The sequence below is a fragment of the Abramis brama genome (assembly GCF_963993115.1).
Source record: "Abramis brama genome assembly, chromosome: 9".
NCBI classification, from domain to species: Eukaryota; Metazoa; Chordata; class Actinopteri; order Cypriniformes; family Leuciscidae; genus Abramis; species Abramis brama.
The window spans coordinates 42,075,843-42,097,539 of record NC_139971.1 but is presented as its reverse complement, the minus strand read 5'-3'; the positions used below and the strand labels follow the sequence as shown (position 1 = coordinate 42,097,539).

The following is a 21,697-nucleotide window of genomic DNA, read 5'->3' as shown; positions in this document are numbered from 1 at the left end:
ATTAGTTGTCTTTTTTAAAAATTAAAATAAACTATTTTACATTTGTTGAAAAACCCATTTGTTTATTATAATATAAATGTAAACAATAAATACAAAACAATATTTTTCCATACCTGAAAGACCCAGATGTGATTTTCTCTGAACTTCTTGAAGCTATAACTCTGAAAGTCTGTTTTTTTCTCATACTGAATCCTGTTAGCAAAACAAATGTGGTCATTGTTTATAGTATATCTAATAAAATACAGCATGTGCAATTTTAGACAAAACTAGAACTGGAAACAGCATTTTTTTGCAAACAAATTTACAGTATGTTGATAAAAAGCTTCAAATGTATACGATATAAGATCATTCTCAAAATCAGTATTATCAGTGTTTTCCTTTTATTTTATTTCATGAAGGTATATGCAAGCATCCTTAGTGATTAATCTCTGTAAAAACTGACTGAAGACATCAATGCCACAGTCCAATAGCCAAAGAGAATATTATCACACAACTCATGTGACAAAGCAAATAAACATTGTCTTTTTAAAGGGATAATTCACCCCAAAATTCTGTCATCATTTACTCATCCTTAAGTTGTTCTAAACGTATAAAAAAAATGTTTTGTCCTCAAAACAAGATAAGATATTTTTAAGAATGTTCATAACCTAAAAGTGCATTGTATTTTTTACCCTACTATGGAAGTCAGTGGGGCTCAACAACTGTTTGGTTTTCATCATTATTCAAAATATCTTCTTTTTTGTTCAGCAAAGAAACTTTTTTGTTCAGCAACTTGAGGGTGAGTAAATGATGATAGAATTTTCATTTTTGGGTGAACTATCCCTTTATGTATTTTAACACATAGGCAAAGTGCTGAATTTTCTTCAAAAGGCACAATGTACAACATTTTAAAAGCCAGGTCATTCGCATACAAAATATTATTATAATATTATAATAATAATAATTATGAATTCTAGCATGGTTAATCGTTTATGTTGTAAATTAAACTAAAATGTGAACGGTGTTATTTAAAAGTTGTGTTTGTGTCCCCACCTGTTGAGAAGATAAGATGCCAGTTCCACATCACTGTTCAATCCCTTTTGAACCTTTAGACTTTCCCACCGTGTAATTTCTGCACCGATATTTACTGTGGTCTTTTGTCCTTTGTTACTAAATCACACAAAACAACAAATCACTAGGAAACTAAAAGATTCACAGATGTCACAGATACCTCTATCCAACACTGATCATTTCAAATAAAATGTTTTAATGTAAATAAAGTTTCATGATACTCTCTGAAATACTTTCTAACACAGTAAATATGTGACCAACAAGAAACACAAGAAATACCTTTTGGTAGATGTTTTCTCTGGCAGTCCACCATCTTTTGAACGGTCACTACTCATAGACACTGAGTCTGATCTTTCCCTAATACACAAAGAGAAAGGAGAATCAATTTATTGCAGGAGGTCCCACTGTAACTGATATCTACATCTGCTATACAGTTCTGTTAGCTTACATAGACACAACATTCCCCCTTTTCTTTTAAGTATTTTGGTTAGGGTACTGTCTTGGAACATTACAACATAATACCACACTCTATTCCAAACACTGTAAGTACTACAGAATTAAAGAATTACTTTGAAACAATTTACCTCTTTATATAAAACAAGTTGTATTAGCAAAACAAATGGTGTATTAACTCCTAGCACTTTCTTTAAGGAGTGCCTTAAGGACAAGCCGCAGCATGTGTTGTCTGTCCCTTTAATACTCATGCACACATCTAATATACAGACACGCATTCGACTGTTTATTTTCACATTAGACTGTGTTTATGTAAACCTTGTGTGTATTTGACAGTATTAGCACAATAAGATGGGAATGATAACTTTGTCCAGTAAATGCGCTGTGAGACAGCCTTTAAGAGTAAGCACGCTTCGGGTGTACCTGCTCAAAAAAGCGCATGTAATAACAGCACGTGAATAATTTTTTAACTGGCAAGGCATTAAACTGCATGCAAATAATAAACTGAATAACTGCAGTGTTCCGTAAGTATAACTCTTACCACAGCATTAACATGTGATGTGAATGTATGTTGTCTTGTACAGCATGTTGAGACGGAAGTGCCAGAACTTTCTTCAAAAGCAGATCGTGGAGACATTTTATTAGTCCACGATCAAAAATCTTGATTTTGCATAGGCTACCCTTAGCTGAGTGGCAGCGGGAACTGCGATGTCTAATGTCTCCACCAGGCTAGATTATAATAATAACGCAGTTACAAGACTAAATAATTCCTGACCAATCGTAGTAACAGTAACTGCTGTTCAGTTTGTACAGTGCTGCTCTCCTTCTACTCATTTAAAAATGTTCCCTCTGTTCATTAAAGCGCAGGTGGATGGTGGCCAGACATCACAAAAAAGCCAAAACAAGCCTGTTAAAAAAGCAATATAATATAACCATCAGAATGGATATGAATCGGATTGTGAGATTCCAAAAGATGTCCACCCCTAATACAGAGCTTTGATTCTGTAAAACTGCCAAAGTGCCTTCTGTGTGAACTCAAACAAGGTCTCAAGTCCTAGTAATATTCGCATTATTAATCCCAGAACAAGAGACAAAGGTGGCGATAAAGACGCAAATAATTTCTACAACTGGAAGTAATAAGCATCCAGCTACTGTGCCACTTTTGTGCTATAAATTTCATCCAAGATGGTGGCGCGCATAGGCGCAGCGGCTTCGTGCTCTCACTTTCGGTGCTGTTTGTTTTTGTTTACATGTTTGATTGTTAATATTGCGTTTAGCTGTGCGAATCTAACGTACAGCCGTCAAGATCTTCAAGATCCTATCTGAACAGACTATAACCAGTGAATTTGTGCCAGGATACCAGGCTCTCCGTGGATCGTTGTCGGCTCCGGCAGGCATCGGAGGCGAAGAAGATACAGGAAGCAAAAGCGCGGATGCCGGTCCGGCCTACTTGCGAGATTAAGAAAACACCCGCACAAACCACCGCTACCCAGCATTTTTCTTTCTAATGCCAGATCTATCAACAATAAGATGGACGAGTTGAATTTACAGATCTCTGCGAATAAACTCATAAAGGACTGTTGCATTTTGGTATTAACTGAGATGTGGCTTCACCCACACATCCCAGATGTAGCCATTGAGCTAGCGGACCACACCGTATTTCGCTGGGATAGGAACGAAGACTCCGGTAAGATCAAGGGAGGGGGATTATGCATTTACGTGCACAACAACTGGTGCACAAATACAAACATTATAGGAAGTCATTGCTCTCCAGAGCTGGAGTATTTGACTGTTAAATGCAGACCAATCTATCTCCCACGCGAAATTACCGTTGTCACAGTTACAGCTGTTTACATTCCACCAGATGCTAATCCTAGCATAGCCCTGGGCTACTTGCTTAGTGCTATAAATTCAATGCAAATCAAATATCCTGAAGCAGTTCATATTATAGCGGGTGACTTCAATCAATCAGATCTAAAGGCTATTCTCCCGAAATTTGAACAGCACATTAGATGTGCTACAAGGGGGACAAACATATTAGATAAAGTTTATTCCAACATTAAGAACGGCTTTAGGTCTATACAGTTACCACATTTGGGCCAATCAGATCATCTATCTATACTCCTGATTCCAGCCTATATTCCCCGCATGAGGAAAACTCAACCTATCATTAAAACGTCACCATCAACATGACACCATCAGATGTCACCATCAACAAAAACATCAGAGTGTACCCCAACCAGAAGCCCTGGATGACAAAGGGGGTTAAAACTCTACTCAAGGATCGTAACATCTGGTGACAGAGCCCATTACACCATTGCAAGAGCTAATCTGAAGAAAGGCATCAGGGAAGCAAACTGGCTTACAAGAGGAAGATCGAGGACCATTTCAACAACAAGGACCCACGGCAGGCATGGCAGGGCATTCAGCATCTTACCAATTATAAGTCCAGCAACCGAATTACCATCGACGGCAATGCCTCTCTGGCAGAAGAACTTAATTGTTTCTTTGCACGCTATAAGACGAAAGCAGAAGGAACTGCAAGAATATCTACATCAGCCTCTAACAGCCACACTATCACAGTGCAGGAAGATGATATGAGATGTGTGCTCAAGGCAGTGGACCTAAAGGCGGCCGGCCCTGATGGAGTGCCAGGAAGGGTGCTTAAGTTATGCGCAGACCAGCTGTCTATGGTCTTCACAAGAATCATTAAAGGAACACTCCACCCATTTGCATTAAGCTTTGCATTGTTAGAAACCCAGTCATACTATTGAATGGTCGTGCAACACTCTCATTTTCCCCTGAGACGGGAGAAATCCGTATTTACCTCTTAACACTTCCTCCCACAATGACGCAAAAATCGTCATTTTGCGTCATTGTCGGAGGAAGTGTAAGAGGGGGGGATTTCTGTTGAGACTACAAGCACTAGTTCCCACCCTTTCAAACTAGGGATGTCCCGATACCATTTTTTCACTTCCGATACGATACCGATGCCGCAGCTTTGGTTATTTGCCGATACCGATATCAATCCGATAATTTTAACTAATACTACTACTAATAAAATATATGGAAGCACTTTGCTCAATTAGCCACATAAAAACATCTCACTCAAATGGAGAACAAATACTTCCAGTATATAGTCCACAATAACAGTTGCTAATGAAAGTCTGCCAACCTTTATTCAAAAGACCTTGAGATATGTTTGGTAATTGTACCTGAATGAATTTAAAATTAATTTGCTATATTTCAAATCAATATATTTGTTTCCTTAAAATTTTAATTAACTTTAACGTTATTCTCATCAGAATTATAAATTATTTATTTATTTAATTATTTATTTATTATTTATTTCTGTATAAAATAATACTACCATTCTTTTTTAATCAAAAGTAAACAGATTAGTGCTCTGTTTTAGGACAAGAAATGAAAACCAATGCAATATGATGAATGTCAAAAGATTATGTCCATAATTTTTGCTTTTAAACAGCGTTTGTGTGTGTGTGAGATTTTGGTTGGGTGACAGTTGTAGGTTACAGTTTGACAAGAGTTTACAGTTTGACAAAAGCACAATGTTGTGTTTTACACAAATATAAGTAGGCTAAACACTTTTTGCAGTTTTAATGATGTCCTGTATGAACAAAATGACGGAGTATGTTTTTATGTTTCCACTGTTCAGGGGCGTCGGACTGGGGGTAAAACCAGTACTGATTACCAGGGCCCCAAAGGGAGAGAGGGCCCTTGAAAAGTCTGGAATATATTTTATGTTACCTGGATATTTTCATTTCCTAATTAAATTTCATAATGAATGTCAGATGAAAAGTAAAATTAGTGTATTGGCTGAATAACTTTGTTGATTGACTGACTGGTCCCACCCCTTGCTAATGCGCCAGATGGTTTAGTCCATCTGCACACATTTTGTTTATGTTAGTTAGTTCAGCATCTGGAGGAGCGCAAACTTCTGCTGTAGAAATGTCTTTCTCAAAGCAAGGCAAATCAGGCCCCCCAAAATGAAAGGAACGACATTAGAAAGAAAGAAAACAAAATGAGGGGAAACAATTGGTAACTGACTTATTTTCAAAGAAAGGTGAGCACAATCGAACACGAAATCTGTAGTGCTAAACTGCTTGAATATCTCCGCTATCGTCAACTGAGACAACCCATTGAAAGAGCAGAACATACACTTTCAGATGATAATTTGGTTATACATGTAATCTGAGGTAAAGGCTAAATAAATAAACTGTACACTAACAATGCTGTTTGCACAATACACCATTATAATAGCCTAAATTGAAACTTGTTTCATTTTAAATTAATAGGCTATAATATCTAAAATTAGCAATAATTAGCAATTATATAGCCTACGTTGAGTGTTATATACAAAAAAAATTGTAATATCATTTAGCTTAAACTTAGTAACCACAGTAAAGAAGGCTAGAGAATGTTGAAAGGAGGTTTGAAATGTGTGTGCACACATGACAAATTATCAGGCTACTCTAAGCATTTACAGTTAATAGTTATTACGCTATAAATATCTAGGTCTACAGATTCATGTGTGCAGAGGCCATATTATTATTATTATTTATTTTTTTGAGGAACATGGGGGCCAATCAGGACTGCCTAGGCATAGGGCCCGGGATCTTGTGCTACGTCCCTGCCACTGTTCGATCGCGCCCGTGCCTCCCTCTCTCTCTCTCTCTGACACACACACACACACATTCCAGCATTGCTATCTTGACATCATAGCCTGTTCATTTTGCTGCGTTCACACCAAACGCGAATAGAGCGTCAAATTCGCGTCTATCGCGTCTAGTTCGATGCTTGAACAGTTTGAATCCATTCGCGCGTATAATGATAAAGCGAGTGTGATGCTAGAAATAGAACCGACGCCTAAAAGTGTTCCAGCAACGGGAGTGTTCTCTGGCTAGAGCGCAGAACAGCGAAGTTGGTATGGACCGAAGTGCATGTCTGAGCTTGTGTTTTCGGCTAAAGGACAAGTTTGGTATTTTACACTTAAAGCCCTGTTTACAGATCGTTTCTGATGAAATAGAAAGGTTAAGATTAAAATTTGGACACATGCTGCTGTCCCGAGAATTTTAGGTTTATTTCGCTCCTATTATTCAAGCTCTCAATGGAAGAATCTACGGGTGTGAGACGTTTGAAAAAATAGGTCCACAGTTTTACAACGAATGGTAAAACACCTGTTGGAAAAGCATCTTTTGCAGCGATTTTTTTGTGAGCATATCAGTGAACACCCCTGACCACTCTGTGAGTTTCACGTCTTTGTAAACGAAAGTTTAATTCGTTTTATGAAGGATTGTTCCAGTGCCCATAGGCTGCCATTGTGTAGGTGGGGGGGGGAAGCGAAATAAACCTAAAATTCTCGGGACAGCAGCATGTGACCAAATTTTGATCTTAACCATTCTATTTCATCAGAAACAATCTGTAAACAGGGCTTTAAGTGTAAAATACCGAACTTCCCCTTTAAGCTGCGTTGCTTTGACATTGTGGAAAATAGAATAGAAACAAAATGTATTAGCCTTTTTACCCGTTATTATCAATCTAAATTAATCTCATTTTTAATTTAGCTTAATTTAGTTTTTCTTTATTTAAATTTCGTTTTTCTTTATTTAAATTTCGTTTTTTCTTTATTTAAATTTAGTTTTTTCTTTATTTAAATTTCGTTTTTCTTTATTTAAATTTCGTTTTTTCTTTATTTAAATTTCGTTTTTCTTTATTTAAATCTACCCTTTACTGTGTCAGTAATTTGTTAGTCAGAAAAATATTAGACTACCTGAAAAGTATTGCTTAATTTAACAGACCTGTGTGTGTGCGTTTTATATCACTAGTGCAGTGTTCTCGGAGAATATAAGCCCTGCCCGCGTGAGGCGCACTGCTTCCCGCTCACACTGTTCTGTAGTTTACTAAAAGTTTATTAATTCTGAATGTGTCCGCGTGTCCATCTATATTGCACCGAATGCGACACTGCACTCCCTTGTGAAGTCGATTGGATGAACGGTTCTCGAAATAATAAAAATGCAAACGGACAGACAGACACATAGAGATTTCTGCCTTTATTAGAGAGAAGAATATGTTCAGCCCCCTCTCTCCGAAGCTCTGAATATTCGATGTTCATTACTACCGAAGCTTCGAAGCTCAAAAAATGGTATTCGGACCAGCCCTAATGTTTATGCGCGTATCTAACAGTAGCCTAGTTCCGCATTACATTAATTAATGTGCACGCGAGTTTTATTTATTTTTATACCGTGTATTCTCTGTGTAAATCCATGCACCAAACCTTGACGCACGTACCAAACGTACGTTCAATACGAATACACGTACCGTTCCACCCCAATAGGTATCGGATCATAGGTATCGGATATATTTTTTTCTCCCCTCCGATATCCGATCTAGCGTTCTGGGACAGTTTCGGCACGATAAAGATGCCGTGGATCGGATCGGGACATCCCTATTTCAAACCCGCCCATAGGGGGTTGGACCTAATGCGCTAACAGACCTATCACAGATCAGTGCCAGTGCGTTTGTTTTCACCGGCAGAAACCTGCATGTCCGGCCGTCGAGATCGTCCAAAATGTCCGGGATTCGGCTTTTGCTTTCTGCGGTCGCCATTCATTGTTTACATGCACACCTTTTGTTTCAATCTAACTGAATTCATTCCGATTGGTGAATCTGAATGTAGTGTTTACATGAACGCTAGACAAGTGATCGATTGATGTTCGTTTTACCACTGCTAAGAAAATACCCGTTCCTCAATGAGATAGCCCACGAGACCGGTGCATCTCACAGGCGCCGCTCATCAGTAATCACGCCACCGGCTTTTGCGTTCTACAGTCGCCATTCATCATGTTTACTGTGGCGAGCAGGACGAGGCTAGGGCCGCGGGCCACCGGCCTCGCGTCGTTCTCCCGCGGGCCTAGTCTCGTCCTGCTCGCCACAGTAAACACAATGAATGGCGACTGTAGAACGCAAAAGCCGAATCCCGGACATTTTGTGCGATGCGATCTCAAAATCCCGGGCAGACTCAAGACTAGTAACTTAGCTTAGCTTTATTGTTTACAACTGTCTAACCGTTAGGCGTGGCTTGGGAGTGGCCTCGTAGGGCAGCGAAGCAAGTGCATTCTGGGAGTTGTTGTCTTTCATCCACATGCGCCAAAAATACATTTTCTGGCTTTTCTCAGTCTAGAAAGCTCCAAATTCAAAAATAATTTCACATTTCTTCTACATAAATGACCCAATTTAAAAACACATTCATCTTTCCAGAGGTGGAGTATCCCTTTAACCAGTCTCTCTCTACATCTACTATTCCATCTTGCCTGAAGTCTGGCATAATTATCCCGTTGCCAAAAAAGACAGTCATCAGTAGCTTCAATGATTATCATCCAATCGCGCTTACTCCGGTCATTATGAAATGTTTTGAGAAGCTGGTCCTAAAACATATTAAAAACGGTCTCCAACCGACCTTTGATCCATTCCAGTTCGCCTATAAAGCCTATAAAGCAAATAGGTTTACTGAAGATGCTGTTGCTACTGCACTTCATATTGCGCTAAGTCATCTGGAACATCAAGGGGCTTATGTGAGGATGCTTTTCATAGACTTCAGCTCTGCCTTTAATACAGTCATTACGGGCAGATTGGTCACAAAACTTGCCGACCTAGGCCTTTCCCAATCCATTTGTCAGTGGATCAAGGACTATTTGACAAATCGCCTGCAGACCGTTAGACTGGGCCCCCATCTGTCCTCCACCCTAACACTAAGTAAGCACAGGAGCCCCACAAGGTTGTGTGCTAAGTCCCCTCATTTATTCTCTTTATACTTATGACTGTGTTTCCATTCACCCTACAAACACCATTCTAAAGTTCGCAGATGATACAACTGTGGTTGGACTTATTTCAGGAGAGGATGAGACTGCTTATAGGGATGAAGTCCAAAGATTGGCGGTGTGGTGTTCAGATAATAATCTCAAATTGAACTCCTCCAAAACAAAAGAACTCATAATAAATTTCAGGAAAAGCAACTCAGTCATGAAGCCTTTATACATTAATGGGGACCGTATGGAAATTGTCCCTGTTTTCAGGTTCCTGCGCACATACATTGCTGCAGATCTTTCATGGGCGTGCCAAACACCACCGAAATAGTAAAAAAGGCTCAGAAGAGACTTAATTTCCTGAGAATACTTTGGCAAAATCAACTGCAACGGAAATTTCTGGTATCCTTTTACCGTAGCTCCATAGAGAGTGTACTAACGTACTGCATTTCGGTGTGGTTTGCCAGCTGCTCAGCAGCAGACAGGAAAGCCATCCAGAGGGTCATCAGAACAGCCCAGAAGATCATTGGCGACTCTACGCCATCACTAGAGGAATTATTCAACTTGCGTTGTCTGAGTAGAGCAGCTAACATTCTCAAGGATCCATCCCACCCTGGACATCATCTGTTTGTCCAGTTGCCCTCTGGTAGGTGCTTTAGATTTATTGCATCACAGATTAATAGATTTAAGAACAGCTTCTACTCTAGAGCTGTAAGAGAACTTAACAACACTGCAAAAAACTGAACTCTTGACTATACTTTGGTAAATCATGATTCAGTTATACAGATTATAATTACAGTTAAGGTCACTTTGTTTGTGACAACAATGTGTAATTACATGAATCTATCAAGTTTCTGTATTGTAGTGTGTTACATTTATGGTGTCTTAATTATTGTTTTTGTGTTGTTATATGGAAGTAAAATAATGCCAAATGTTTTTGAAACAAAAAGGCCTGTTGAATTGCACTACTTGAAAAAAATAGACATTGCATTAACCATGCTTGCATTTTAATGCATTGTATTTTTAGGGCTTGCATTTTTATGGGCTGAAATTCAACATGGTTGAATATTTAAGCATTTCAATAAAAAATATTTCAAACACATTTTCATTATAAAAAATTAAATAATCCATTATTCACCTTTCATATTTCACTTCAAAAATATTCAAACTGTTTAAAAATACAACCTATAATATTCAACAGGCATTTTTTGGTCCATTTTATTGCAGGGGGTGCAAAAGCGTGTGTTGTTGACGAAGACCAGCAACAGTTAGAACAAGCCATTCATTCATAAAACTCATTTACAGCAATGTAAGTATATTTGTGATTATTATGACGGCGGTTTTGTTAAAACTGTTTTTGTAACTGTTCAGTGTCTTCACAGTTACTTTTCCTGTGTAGCCTACATGCATCTTTCTCTACTGTGAACGAGATTATAATGTTATTCCCCGATGCGGATGCATTTACAGATCCAATGTTACATTTTTGAGGTTGACATATATTTCTCTTGGTTGTTTAGTGGCCTTAACTTTATATTGTGGCGATGTGCTGCATGCAAGCTATTAGGGTTTCCCTCAATACTTCAGGATTCCCCTGCTGGACATATAAAACGCTTAACATAGCTTAATGGACTAATTACAGTGATATAAAAGACCAAACTCGCAGGCAAGCAGATGGACTCAGAATAACGTGCAAAGCTTAATGCTGAGCGTTTCCCAGTGATAGACTGGCATAAAGTTGGCTTGACGTTGGACATTCGCACATTTAGGGACCGTCTCTAAAGTGTATACTAGGGCTGCACGATGTGTCGTTTAAGCATCGATATCGCGATGTGCGAATCCACGATAGTCACATCGCAGGATGTGCGATGTAGGCTGTCGTAGTTAATCCGTGATTCATTAACCGTACGGGCCAGCTGCTCCCCGGCCCTTGACACATGTGATTCGCGGATTAATTACACAGCTTAACCATCATAGAGTGAAATTTTATCATTTGCATGTGTTTTTAAGTCCTGTCAGTTTAACAGGGTGCATATAAGAACGAGCAGAGCGAGAGAGCCCCGGAGAGGTCCCTCGCGCATATTAATCAAAATCAATTGACACGATGGTGTAAAAAAAAAACAAAAACAAAAAACTATCCAGTGATGAAATGTTTTCTGTGTTGACAAATCTTGTGCGATATCCTAAACTGCTGAGATAATTACACAACGCGTGCCGTAGACTACATGTCCGATTCGCAAACTAATGATTCCTTTGAACCGATTCAATTTAATGAATGGTTTAAACAACTGACCTGTCCAACACTGAACTCACGAGACGTCTGAATTGGTGTATAAAAAATCTGTAACACTTTACAATAATGTTCTATTTATTAAACTATTTAACTACATTAGTTAACATTTACTATTAGTAAACTGCACTTCTACAACATTAATTTCAACATTTAGGCTATAGCCTTATTGAAATCAAAAGTTGTACAGTATTTGTTAACATAGTTAATGCACTGTGAAGTAACATTACCAAACAATGAACAGCTGTGTTTTTATAAACTAAGATAAACAAAGATTAATAAATACAGTAACTAAAGTATTGCTCATGGTAAGTTCATGTTATTATTAGATACATTAACTAATGTTAACAATTCAAACCATATCCTAAAGTTACAAACAAATCATTTACTCTATTTTAAATAATACTCTGATGTTTAAATCATTTAAAATGAGAATGTAAGTGTGCTTACCCCATTTTTGTTTGTAAATCTAAAAAATTAGATTAGATTTCATTTCATATCGCAATATATATTGCAGAAAAAGAAAATATCGCAATGTCATTTTTTCCCAATATCGTGCAGCCCTAGTGTATACAACATTGGTTTACACGTTTCTAACTTCAATAGCATTTGAATAGAACGACTTACAGTCATAAAACCAAATGTAAGTGTTCATGTAGTGTCAGACATAATGCGCACCCTTTGGACTTTTGATATTTATTCAAATAAATTAAAGTTTGCTATTGAAGTTAGAAACGTGTATGCCAATGTTGTATGCAACTTTGGAGACGGTCCCTAAATGTGTGAATGTCCAATGTCAAACCAATTTTACATTTATTAGGCTACATTTAGTCATTTACAGTTAAACTAACAATAGGAGGACAACAATATGCAAGTGCTATGACTTTTCCCAGTTTAAGCTAATGCAATACACGTAGGCATAGCCTACTATACTATATATACAGGGCCTGAAATTAACCCCCGACCACACGCCAAATGCGGGTGAATTCTGCAATTGGCGGGTAACACTGTCAATCTACCTGCCACATTGGCAGGTAGCCAATGAGAATTGACACTTCGCGGGGAGTTTGATTGACGGCGATCTGGCCAATCATAATCCGCCGAATCCGCCTTTTTTTTGTCAGACAAAGCAGTCAGGAGAGTTCAACGTTGGATTATTTGAACTTGAAAAAACGGAGTGTACTGAGTAGGCCTACTGACATCTTTCCGCAGTTAAAACTACATTCCTTCTTATGTTCATTCATGTTTATTTGATGCTTTTAATTTTTTTTTAAAAAAGACCAAATTTTAACGTTGAGACTTTGTTTAATATCAAAAGTAACCTGGACTGTCTTGTCTGTCAGCGTGTTGTCAGTGTCTCTGCTGCGCGATGTGTTTTTCATTGCATGAGATCACGGTGTAGCTTGTCGGACATAGCAACAGTAACTAAAGGGGCTGGGTCTTTGCGGGGTTTTTTTTTTTTTTTTTTTTGCAACTGTTGTTCTTTGACATTTAATTTTAGCTAAAAATGTGGCGGCACATTACTGGAGTACAGAAAGCATCTGTGAAAGCAGCGCAGTTTGAGTGTTTCGGAACGTATATGTGATCGGAGAGAACGATGAGGCCCTTCTCTGACTACGTTTGAATAATATGTGAGTTAAGTATTAAACTGTTGGTGAGATGAGATGAGATAATGCAACGCTGACATAAGCTACATTACAATGACAGTTGCACAGATGTTGGGAGTTGGGAACCGGTGAGAAAATGCGTACCCGGTAACTTTACCAGTAATAACAATATTAATTTAGTTCTGCTTAATGGTTCCTGAACGCTGTAACTAACAGCTGCCCAGCCATCAACACAGCCGCGTGTGATTTGTTTACATACGAGCTGCAGCTGCTGCACTAGGTCTATATCTTTATTCTAAGAGTTATTATTACTTGTATGGATCTCGTTAATAACTTGACAGCACTTAAATGTGTATTCTTACAAGTTAAAGAACAAATGTTTGTGCAATTCCTTTTTTTTTTCACCTTTTATGAGGCCAAAAAAAAACAAAAAAAACTGGCTGGTAAAAAGTCACTGTGGCGGGTGGATTTTTAAATCCACCTGCCACAGTGGCTGGTGGTCAAAAAAGTTAACTTCAGGCCCTGTATATATATATAAAGAGAGAGAGAGAGAGAGAGAGAGAGAGAGAGAGAATATAATAGAAGAGAAAAGAAAGTGTTAGTATTAGGGGTGTCACAATTCTCCAAATCCTCGATTCGATTACATTTTCGATTCTAAAGTCACGGTTCGATTCGATTCTCGATTTAAAAAATAAATAAATTGAAAGCACAAGCTATGCCATTTTTAGACTTTAATGCAATATAATAATATCTGACCTTTGCTCGCAATGTACCACACACTACATTGTCAAATTTAAAACGTTTATTAACAACATAATGTAACAATAACTTATATATTTAGTCAATTGGAAACTTAAACAATATAACCTATTACCTATTATAGTCCCGGGGCTCCCTGGACTCCTCAGATCAGTCACAGGCGAATAGCACGGCGTTTTAAATTGGGTTCCCACAGCGTTTGCAACGCAGTACGAGAGAACGTTCTCGTAAGGGAGCGTACTTGGTTACTTGCGTAACCTCGATTCCCTTAGAGATAAGGGAACGAGTAGCCTACTGCGTTGCCTTGCCGTGCTATTCGCTCATATCAGGTGCTTTCGCTTCAGTCGATTTAAACCTAAAGTCCTTTGGCGAGTTTTCTCTGAATGTATACACTTCAGCCGCGTCCAAATTGGCGCGCTCGAATTTGCCAGGGCGCCAAGCGCTCCCATTGGACCGCACGCCACTGCTAACTCGCCATAGGTTCGTGCAGTTGCCGCAGCACAGCCAGCTCGCTCAGACGAGCTATGATGCTCTCGCTGTGCAGCTGCAATGCGTTTTAAAATAAAGGCTTCAATATTCTCGAGAAAAGGATTTTTTTCCATTACAGACAAGCCGAGCTGACGTGACATATGGGGCGTGGCAGCATCGACGATTCCATTTTTTGATTCGATGATCGAGATTGAGCATTAATTTCGATCGATTTCGATTTAAAATCGAAATCGTGACACCCTTAGTTAGTATCAATTAATCAAGTGTTGATTTTGTGCCAGTATATCACGAAACGCTCAGCATGACGCTACAGCCTATATCCTCAAAAAGGTGCGAGTTTGGTCTTTTATATCACTGTATTAGTCCATAAAGCTACATTAAGCATTTTGTCCGACGGAAGGGGAATCCTCAAGTATGAGGTATTGAGGGAAACCGATTATAATCCCGTTCATGGTAGAGAAAGCTGATGACATGTAGGCTACACAGGGAAAGTAACAATGAAGGTCAAAGGGTTATTATAAAAGTGAACCAAAGAATTAAATTCCTGGCACGTAAGGCTCAGTTTCTAAATAAAGAAACTTTAAAAAAGTTAGCAAATGCTTTAATTCAGCCACACTTCGATTATGCCTGTACTACATGGTACAGCAGCACCCCAAAGAGGATAAAAGTTCAACTCCAAACGGCACAGAATAAATTAGTCAGGTTGATTTTAAACCTCAACAATAGGAACCATGTCGGCTCTCCCGAACGTAAAAAATTAAAATGGTTGACAATTGAAAACAGGGTGAAACTGAGATTGACACGAAAGATTTTGTATAGGAATGAGCCAAAGTATTTTAAAGATTATTTTAAGCTTATTAGGAACTCTCATAGCTATTCAACTAGAGGTAGTGCCACAGACATAGTTCCTTGTAGATTTAAGAGCTGTTCTGGGCAAAACACCTTGTACACGGCAGCAATGGAATGGAATAAACTCCCAGTTGAGATTAAGTTAAGCCAGTCAGATCATTGTTTTAATAGAGCATGTGGTGAATGGTTGCTAAATGCTAATTAGAATTTTTTTTTTTTTTTTTTTTTTTATGTGATCTTAAGGAATATTTATCATTGAAGTGTATGTATTTGTTTATTTTATTTTTATTTTGGATGTGGTTGAATGTACAAGGTACCTTAGTCATCTGTAGCTTGCCTGACCATCTTTATCAGACTACAACGAGGACCACAATGGAAATAAGTTTTTAACTTTCTTGTGTTATCCTCGACAGTTCTGATTAATGTATAATGTCACTGTGATGACTTCATGTTATGCATTTATTTTTTTACTGTCTAATAAATCAAATCAAATCAAATCAAAAAAGTTATTGAATGAAACATAAACACAGCTTTTGTGTGTTTATCATCTTTTCCGCATATATACTGACACAGATAATCATTTTCATTTTATGAATGAATGGCTTGCTCTTCTAACTGTTGCTGGTCTGCGTCAACAACACGCTTTTGCACCTTCTGCTGGTGAGGTTGACTAAAAGCAGATGGAGAGTATGCTCTGCAATCTACTGCTTTTCCTGGATGACAATGTTGAATTTACTGTTGAATTTGAACCACTGAATTTGCAAAGCAAAATTAAATAATTGAATATAGGTTTTAAACAGTTTGAATATTTTGGAAGTGAAATATGAAAGGTGAATAATGGCATAGCCTTATTTCAGTGAGAATTTTTTTTTGTATTTTCACAAACCACGCATAAATGTCATTATCTCAAAACTACAAACTTTTACATACATGCTGTTGATATATTATTGTAGCAGAGTTTGTGCTGAATACAGTGTAATAAGACTTTAGCCATGAAAATGTCACAAGTATATTTGTCTAAATGGATTCAAATAGAGCGAGGGATGATGGAAGAGTCCCCGTTATCTGCCCTAATCGCAGACAACAAGCTAAGAACTAGAATTAATAAGAAAACAAACCCATTGATTAATGTATCATTTAAAATTTGGCACCGGACAATGAAAATAGGGGGTTTGAATGAAGCATCGAGAATATTAAGATGGTGTGCCTTTGATACTGATTTCATCCCAAACAGAATAGATAATCGATTTCGTATTTGGGCTAAATTAGGAATCTCAAATTATTACACTCTTTTCGACAAGGGTAAAATCCAAAGCTTTGATTCACTAAAGGAAAAATTTGGGCTTAACCAAAGTGACTTTTATAGATATCTTCAAGTGAGGGATTATTTAGAAAGTAAAATTAAACCAGGAGTACTGTCAAGGGCTGAGTCAGGAATAATAAAGGTTTTCCTAGCAGTATCCAAGGCTCAGCCATGTAATAGGATCATTTCAAAGTTGTATAAGGGTTTTTTCCAAAATTTACCTGAAAATACTCTGTATAAGGGACAAGTGGATAAGGGAAGGAGACTTAAATATTTCAAATGAAGACTGGGGGAGAATTTGTAGAGCACAGTGGCAATCCACAAGTTCAGCCACATGGAGAGAATTCTGTTGGAAAAACGTTATCAGGTTTTTTACTACATCACAGAAAAAACATCAAGGGAAGGGCACTAGTTGCTGGAGATCATGTGGGGAAATGGAAGCGAACCATTATCACATTTTTTGGGGGTGTCAGAAATTGAATCAGTACTGGCATGAGATTATAGGAGCTCTGACGGCTGTCTTTGGGGTAGAGATTGAGTTTACCTGTGAATTTTTATACTTGGGTAATATCCCCTCAGAGAGGTGGAACAGAAATGATAAGAAGTTATTGTTAATTCTCTTAGCAGCCAGTAAAAAAGTAATTACCAGAAAATGGTTAAAACCAGAGTCACCCACGGTGAAGGAGTGGATTGATATAATACATAATATATATGTGATGGAAAAATTATCTTTCTCCTTAAGAGCATTAAGGGAAGACTTCCTCCAAATATGGAGTAAATGGATTGATTACATTAAACCAGTACGCCCAGACCTCTTTTGAAAGGTTAATTTTTTAATTTATTTTTTTAACTATTGGAATACGGCAATTTTTGGAATCTTCTGTAAGTAATAGCTCCCCATGTTCTATTGTATATAGTTACTGTTAAGAGGAGGAAACAAAGCATTGGTGACACTTGTAAAAACTTCTTTCCAGGCCTGAGAGAATACACTCTGTATTGATAATTGTTTTTTATGTTTATATGAGTATGTATGTACAGTATATGTATATGTTTATTTTCCATTATTATTAATACTGTTTTGATATATATGTATTTGCATAAACTTTCAAGTGTCTTTGATTTAGGAATATATTGAAGGCCTGCTTTCTATATTTCTCCTTGAAAAATGAAAAATAAAAAATGACAAAAAAGAAAATGTCAAAATTAACAGAAATAACCAGAAATGTCAGAGCATGTCACAACACCTCCAGGGCCCAGAAAACAGCTCAGACCTCAGAGGGTTAACAGAGACAAAACGAGACCTTACAAGAGCTCCCTTCACCCTTTCATTAAATACAACCCCAGTTCTCTTTTTTTTTCTTGCAGGTTGTTAAACAGATTAGGATCATATCTATTAATTAGATCCACCTCCATATTTGATATGTCCTTTTCAATTGACTGAATAATTTCTCTTAATTTAATAGTGGAATTAGCAGTATGTTGCAAACAAAACAATTTAATGTTTGTTTTCCCTATTTCCCACCACTGTTTTAAATTTTCAAAAGTGCCTTTACACAATCTCCACTGTTGCCAAAAAGTCTCAAAATGTTTACAAAAATTAATATCCTGAAGCAATTTAGTGTTAAAATGCCAATAAGAAGACTTCTTTGTACACTTGGACATATTTATAGTAAGAGAAACCAAATGATGATCTGTGTACCCTACTGGAATAATACAACAATCAATACTCCGACTACTAAGATGAATGGACATATAGATCCTATCCAATCGAGCAGCACTGACTCTGTTATCTGTCATTTTAATCCAAGTATATTGTCTCACTTGTGGATGTTTGATCCGCCACATATCTAAAAGATCTATTTCTCGAATTATTTTTGATAATTGAGATGAAGACTGAAGATGAGGTTCTTCACTTGTGCAATCAATAGTAAAATTCTCAGTACAATTCCAATCACCTCTCATGATTATATTTCCATCAGCACATAACATTAAAGCATTTCTTAAAGGGATAGTTCGCCCAAAAATGATATTTAAGCCATGATTTACTCACCCTAAAGCCGTTCGAGATGCATACGTCAATCTTTTTTCAGACAAACACATTTTCAGTTATTTTAGAAAATGTCTTAGATCTTTCAGTGGTTATATTGGCCCTCATTTATCAAAAGTGCGTACACCAAATTTCCAGCGTACACCTGGCGTACACCCAAAACCACGTTGACTTTGAGATTTATCAATATGGACGTTGGCGTACGGCACGCTCAAATCCTACGCCAGCTCAGGAGGTGGTGTACGCACGTTTTGAGTGCGGGAATGCGCAAAAAAACAATTCCTAACACCACAAAACGCACTGACAAACTAAAAGATATAATATATTATGACCCACTGTAAAAAAACAACAACATAGTAATTATAAACTTCAGTGTTTATTTTTGTGCAACATGGACTTCAATGTTTAATTTGTGTGACTTTACCAAAGCATTTGAATTGTAGGCATATGTATTCCTTAAGTTGCGAGCCTGTGCGCTTTACCTGACGTTTTGTTTATACTTTCGCCTGGCTCCGCAGCGCGAGTCTCCGCAGACTGCGCGCGCACCTCCCCAAACGGACGAGGCGTTTATACTCGACGCGCTCGCCGTTGTACTATTCTTTGAAACGATGGTTAGGCCAGGGTTAGGCCCGGCAGGTATGCACGGACTGGGTTTAGTAATGAAAGGCTTTCAATGACCAAAAAAATAATTCAGACTGACAAAATAATAAAAATGTCATTCTTCTTCTTTTAAATAATAATAATAATACAAATAATAATAACGACATTCTTCTTCTAAATGACAATAAGCATCATTAATAATAAAAATCTAGAAATCAATTTTGTTTCTTTCCACTTCCCTGGTTTCGCTTTCTCTTTCTCAAAGAAGTTTCTCTTCTTTGCCGTCTTCCGTGTGTCCATGGCGTAAAATGAGGGCGTGGGGGAAGCAGAGACTTGAATATATAGGGGCGTGTTATTCTAATGACGATCGATTTCAGCCGCGGCATTTATCAAGGGCAGGTATTGCGTACACCTGAATTTCAAAGGTACGCACAGCTTCATAAATCAGGCGATGAGAGGAGTGTAAGCATAATCTTACGCCAATATATACGCCCGTTTCTACGCAAGATTGATAAATGAGGGCCAATGTGAGGCAATGGGGTCCAGCTGATTCAAGTCGGAAAATGTACATGCATCCTTCTCAAAAATAATCCATCCGGCTCCAGGGGGATAAACGAAGGCCTTCTGAGGGTAATCCGTGCGGTTTTGTCGTAAAAATATACATATTTAAAACTTTATAAACTAAAATAACTGTCTTCCGGTGGCGGTCGGTGCGCGTTCACAGAGATGAATGCGTCGTGATGTAGAACGAACGTGACAGCGCAGCCAGAGAGCAGAGCAAAACAAAACTCAACGTTCGTTCTACGTCACGACGCTTCCTACGCTACGTCATACGTCATACGCCAGCATCCATCTCTGTGAACGCGCACCGACCGCCACTGGAAGCCAGTTATTTTAGTTTATAAAGTTTTAAATATGTATATTTTTACGACAAAACCGCACGGATTACCCTCAGAAGGCCTTCGTTTATCCCCCTGGAGCCGGATGGATTATTTTTGAGAAGGATGCATGTACATTTTCGGACCTGAATCAGCTGGACCCCATTGCCTCACATTATAACCACTGAAAGATCTAAGACATTTTCTAAAATAACTGAAAATGTGTTCGTCTGAAAAAAGATTGACGTATGCATCTCGAACGGCTTTAGGGTGAGTAAATCATGGCTTAAATATCATTTTTGGGCGAATTATCCCTTTAATATACTGAAAAAGATGTGTCGTTCATGTCCCACATTAGGTGCGTATGCATTTACAAAGTAAAAAAGAAAACCCATCAATATCAGCCTTTACTGTTACTAATCTTCAATTTACAGGTTCCTCTTTTTTTAAAACATTAACTCTTAGATCTGGAGAGAATAAGATTGCCAACCCAGCACTCACATTTGTTTTATGGCTTAAGTATGTATTGCCCTTTCCACCATAATCCCCACTCAAATTCATTAGCAATATCGCTATGCGTTTCTTGAAGGAAAATAACATTTAATTTGTTTTGCTCTATTTTTTCAGAAACAAGAGCACGCTTACATTCATCCCTTCCACCATTAATATTAATTGAGCCAACCCTCAATACTTCCATTAAAAATACTGGAAGAAAGAGCAAACAGGCAGAAAAGAGCAGAAATATAAAAAAAGACACCATGTGAATCTTAAAAAAAAATCAATTAGAACAGTACTTTTGATGTTCTCTTTTTCTCTATTTTTCGAGCCTTTCTAACAGTGGTTAAATGTTTCTTTAGACGAAGCCTCTTCTTTTCGCTCAGGAGATCAACCCCCACAGTCTTCTGAAGAAATGTAACTGACTTAACAAATTTCTCTACATCAGGAAAGAATTCTTTTACATCAACTTGCTTTCCAAAAGTATTATCCAGAAACTGATCAATTTCCTCTAAAGTATATAAAGAGAGCTCCTTCTGGGAATCTTGAGTGCTCTCCTCAAACCCAAACTGTGAGCAAGAGTCCATATCCAACACAGAAGCAGACTCATCTGACAAATCATCCTCGGCTACTGTCATTGGATCTGTTCGACTCTTCTCTGCATCACACACAAACTGAGCAGAACTAGTACTTGGCAACACATTCTCGTCACATTTATTGTCTTGTTCAACAACTAAGTGCTCTTTACTCTTAACCACATCATCATCAGTAAATGAACTTGTTGCCGCTACCACTGGCATCTCTGAGGTATTCGCCGCTACATTTAAAACCACGTTCACCTCTGACTGTCTTACCTCCGTGAGGCCTGAAATCTCCTCCTGACCTGTTTGTATGGATGAAGCCTGAGCATCAGTCTCTATCACTGGGCCGATGTTTTCCTGTCCACGATCTTTATGCGGACACATCTGCCGTTTATGGCCGACATCGCCGCATTCAAAACAACGCAAACTTCCGGTAGTTGCATAAATCATATATGCTCCCCCTTCATGTTTTATAC

At 38.0% G+C, this 21,697-nt stretch overlaps 2 protein-coding genes across 2 annotated transcripts in view; both read right to left on the bottom strand.

The window, feature by feature from the left end:
- Window positions 1-21,697, bottom strand: part of LOC311089879 (uncharacterized protein) — an 832,216-nt gene that overhangs the window by 157,958 nt on the left and 652,561 nt on the right. The window lies entirely within an intron of this gene.
- Window positions 1-21,697, bottom strand: part of LOC311090050 (protein NLRC3-like) — a gene marked incomplete at its 3' end in the record, with an annotated part of 35,351 nt that overhangs the window by 3,008 nt on the left and 10,646 nt on the right. Inside the window, exons 7-9 of the mRNA XM_084125145.1 lie at window positions 1,330-1,407; window positions 1,033-1,149; window positions 114-192 (exon numbers count right to left, since the gene is read on the bottom strand). Coding sequence (XP_083981271.1) covers window positions 114-192; window positions 1,033-1,149; window positions 1,330-1,385 — 252 coding nt within the window. The 5' untranslated portion in view covers window positions 1,386-1,407. The remainder of the gene's footprint in view (window positions 1-113; window positions 193-1,032; window positions 1,150-1,329; window positions 1,408-21,697) is intronic.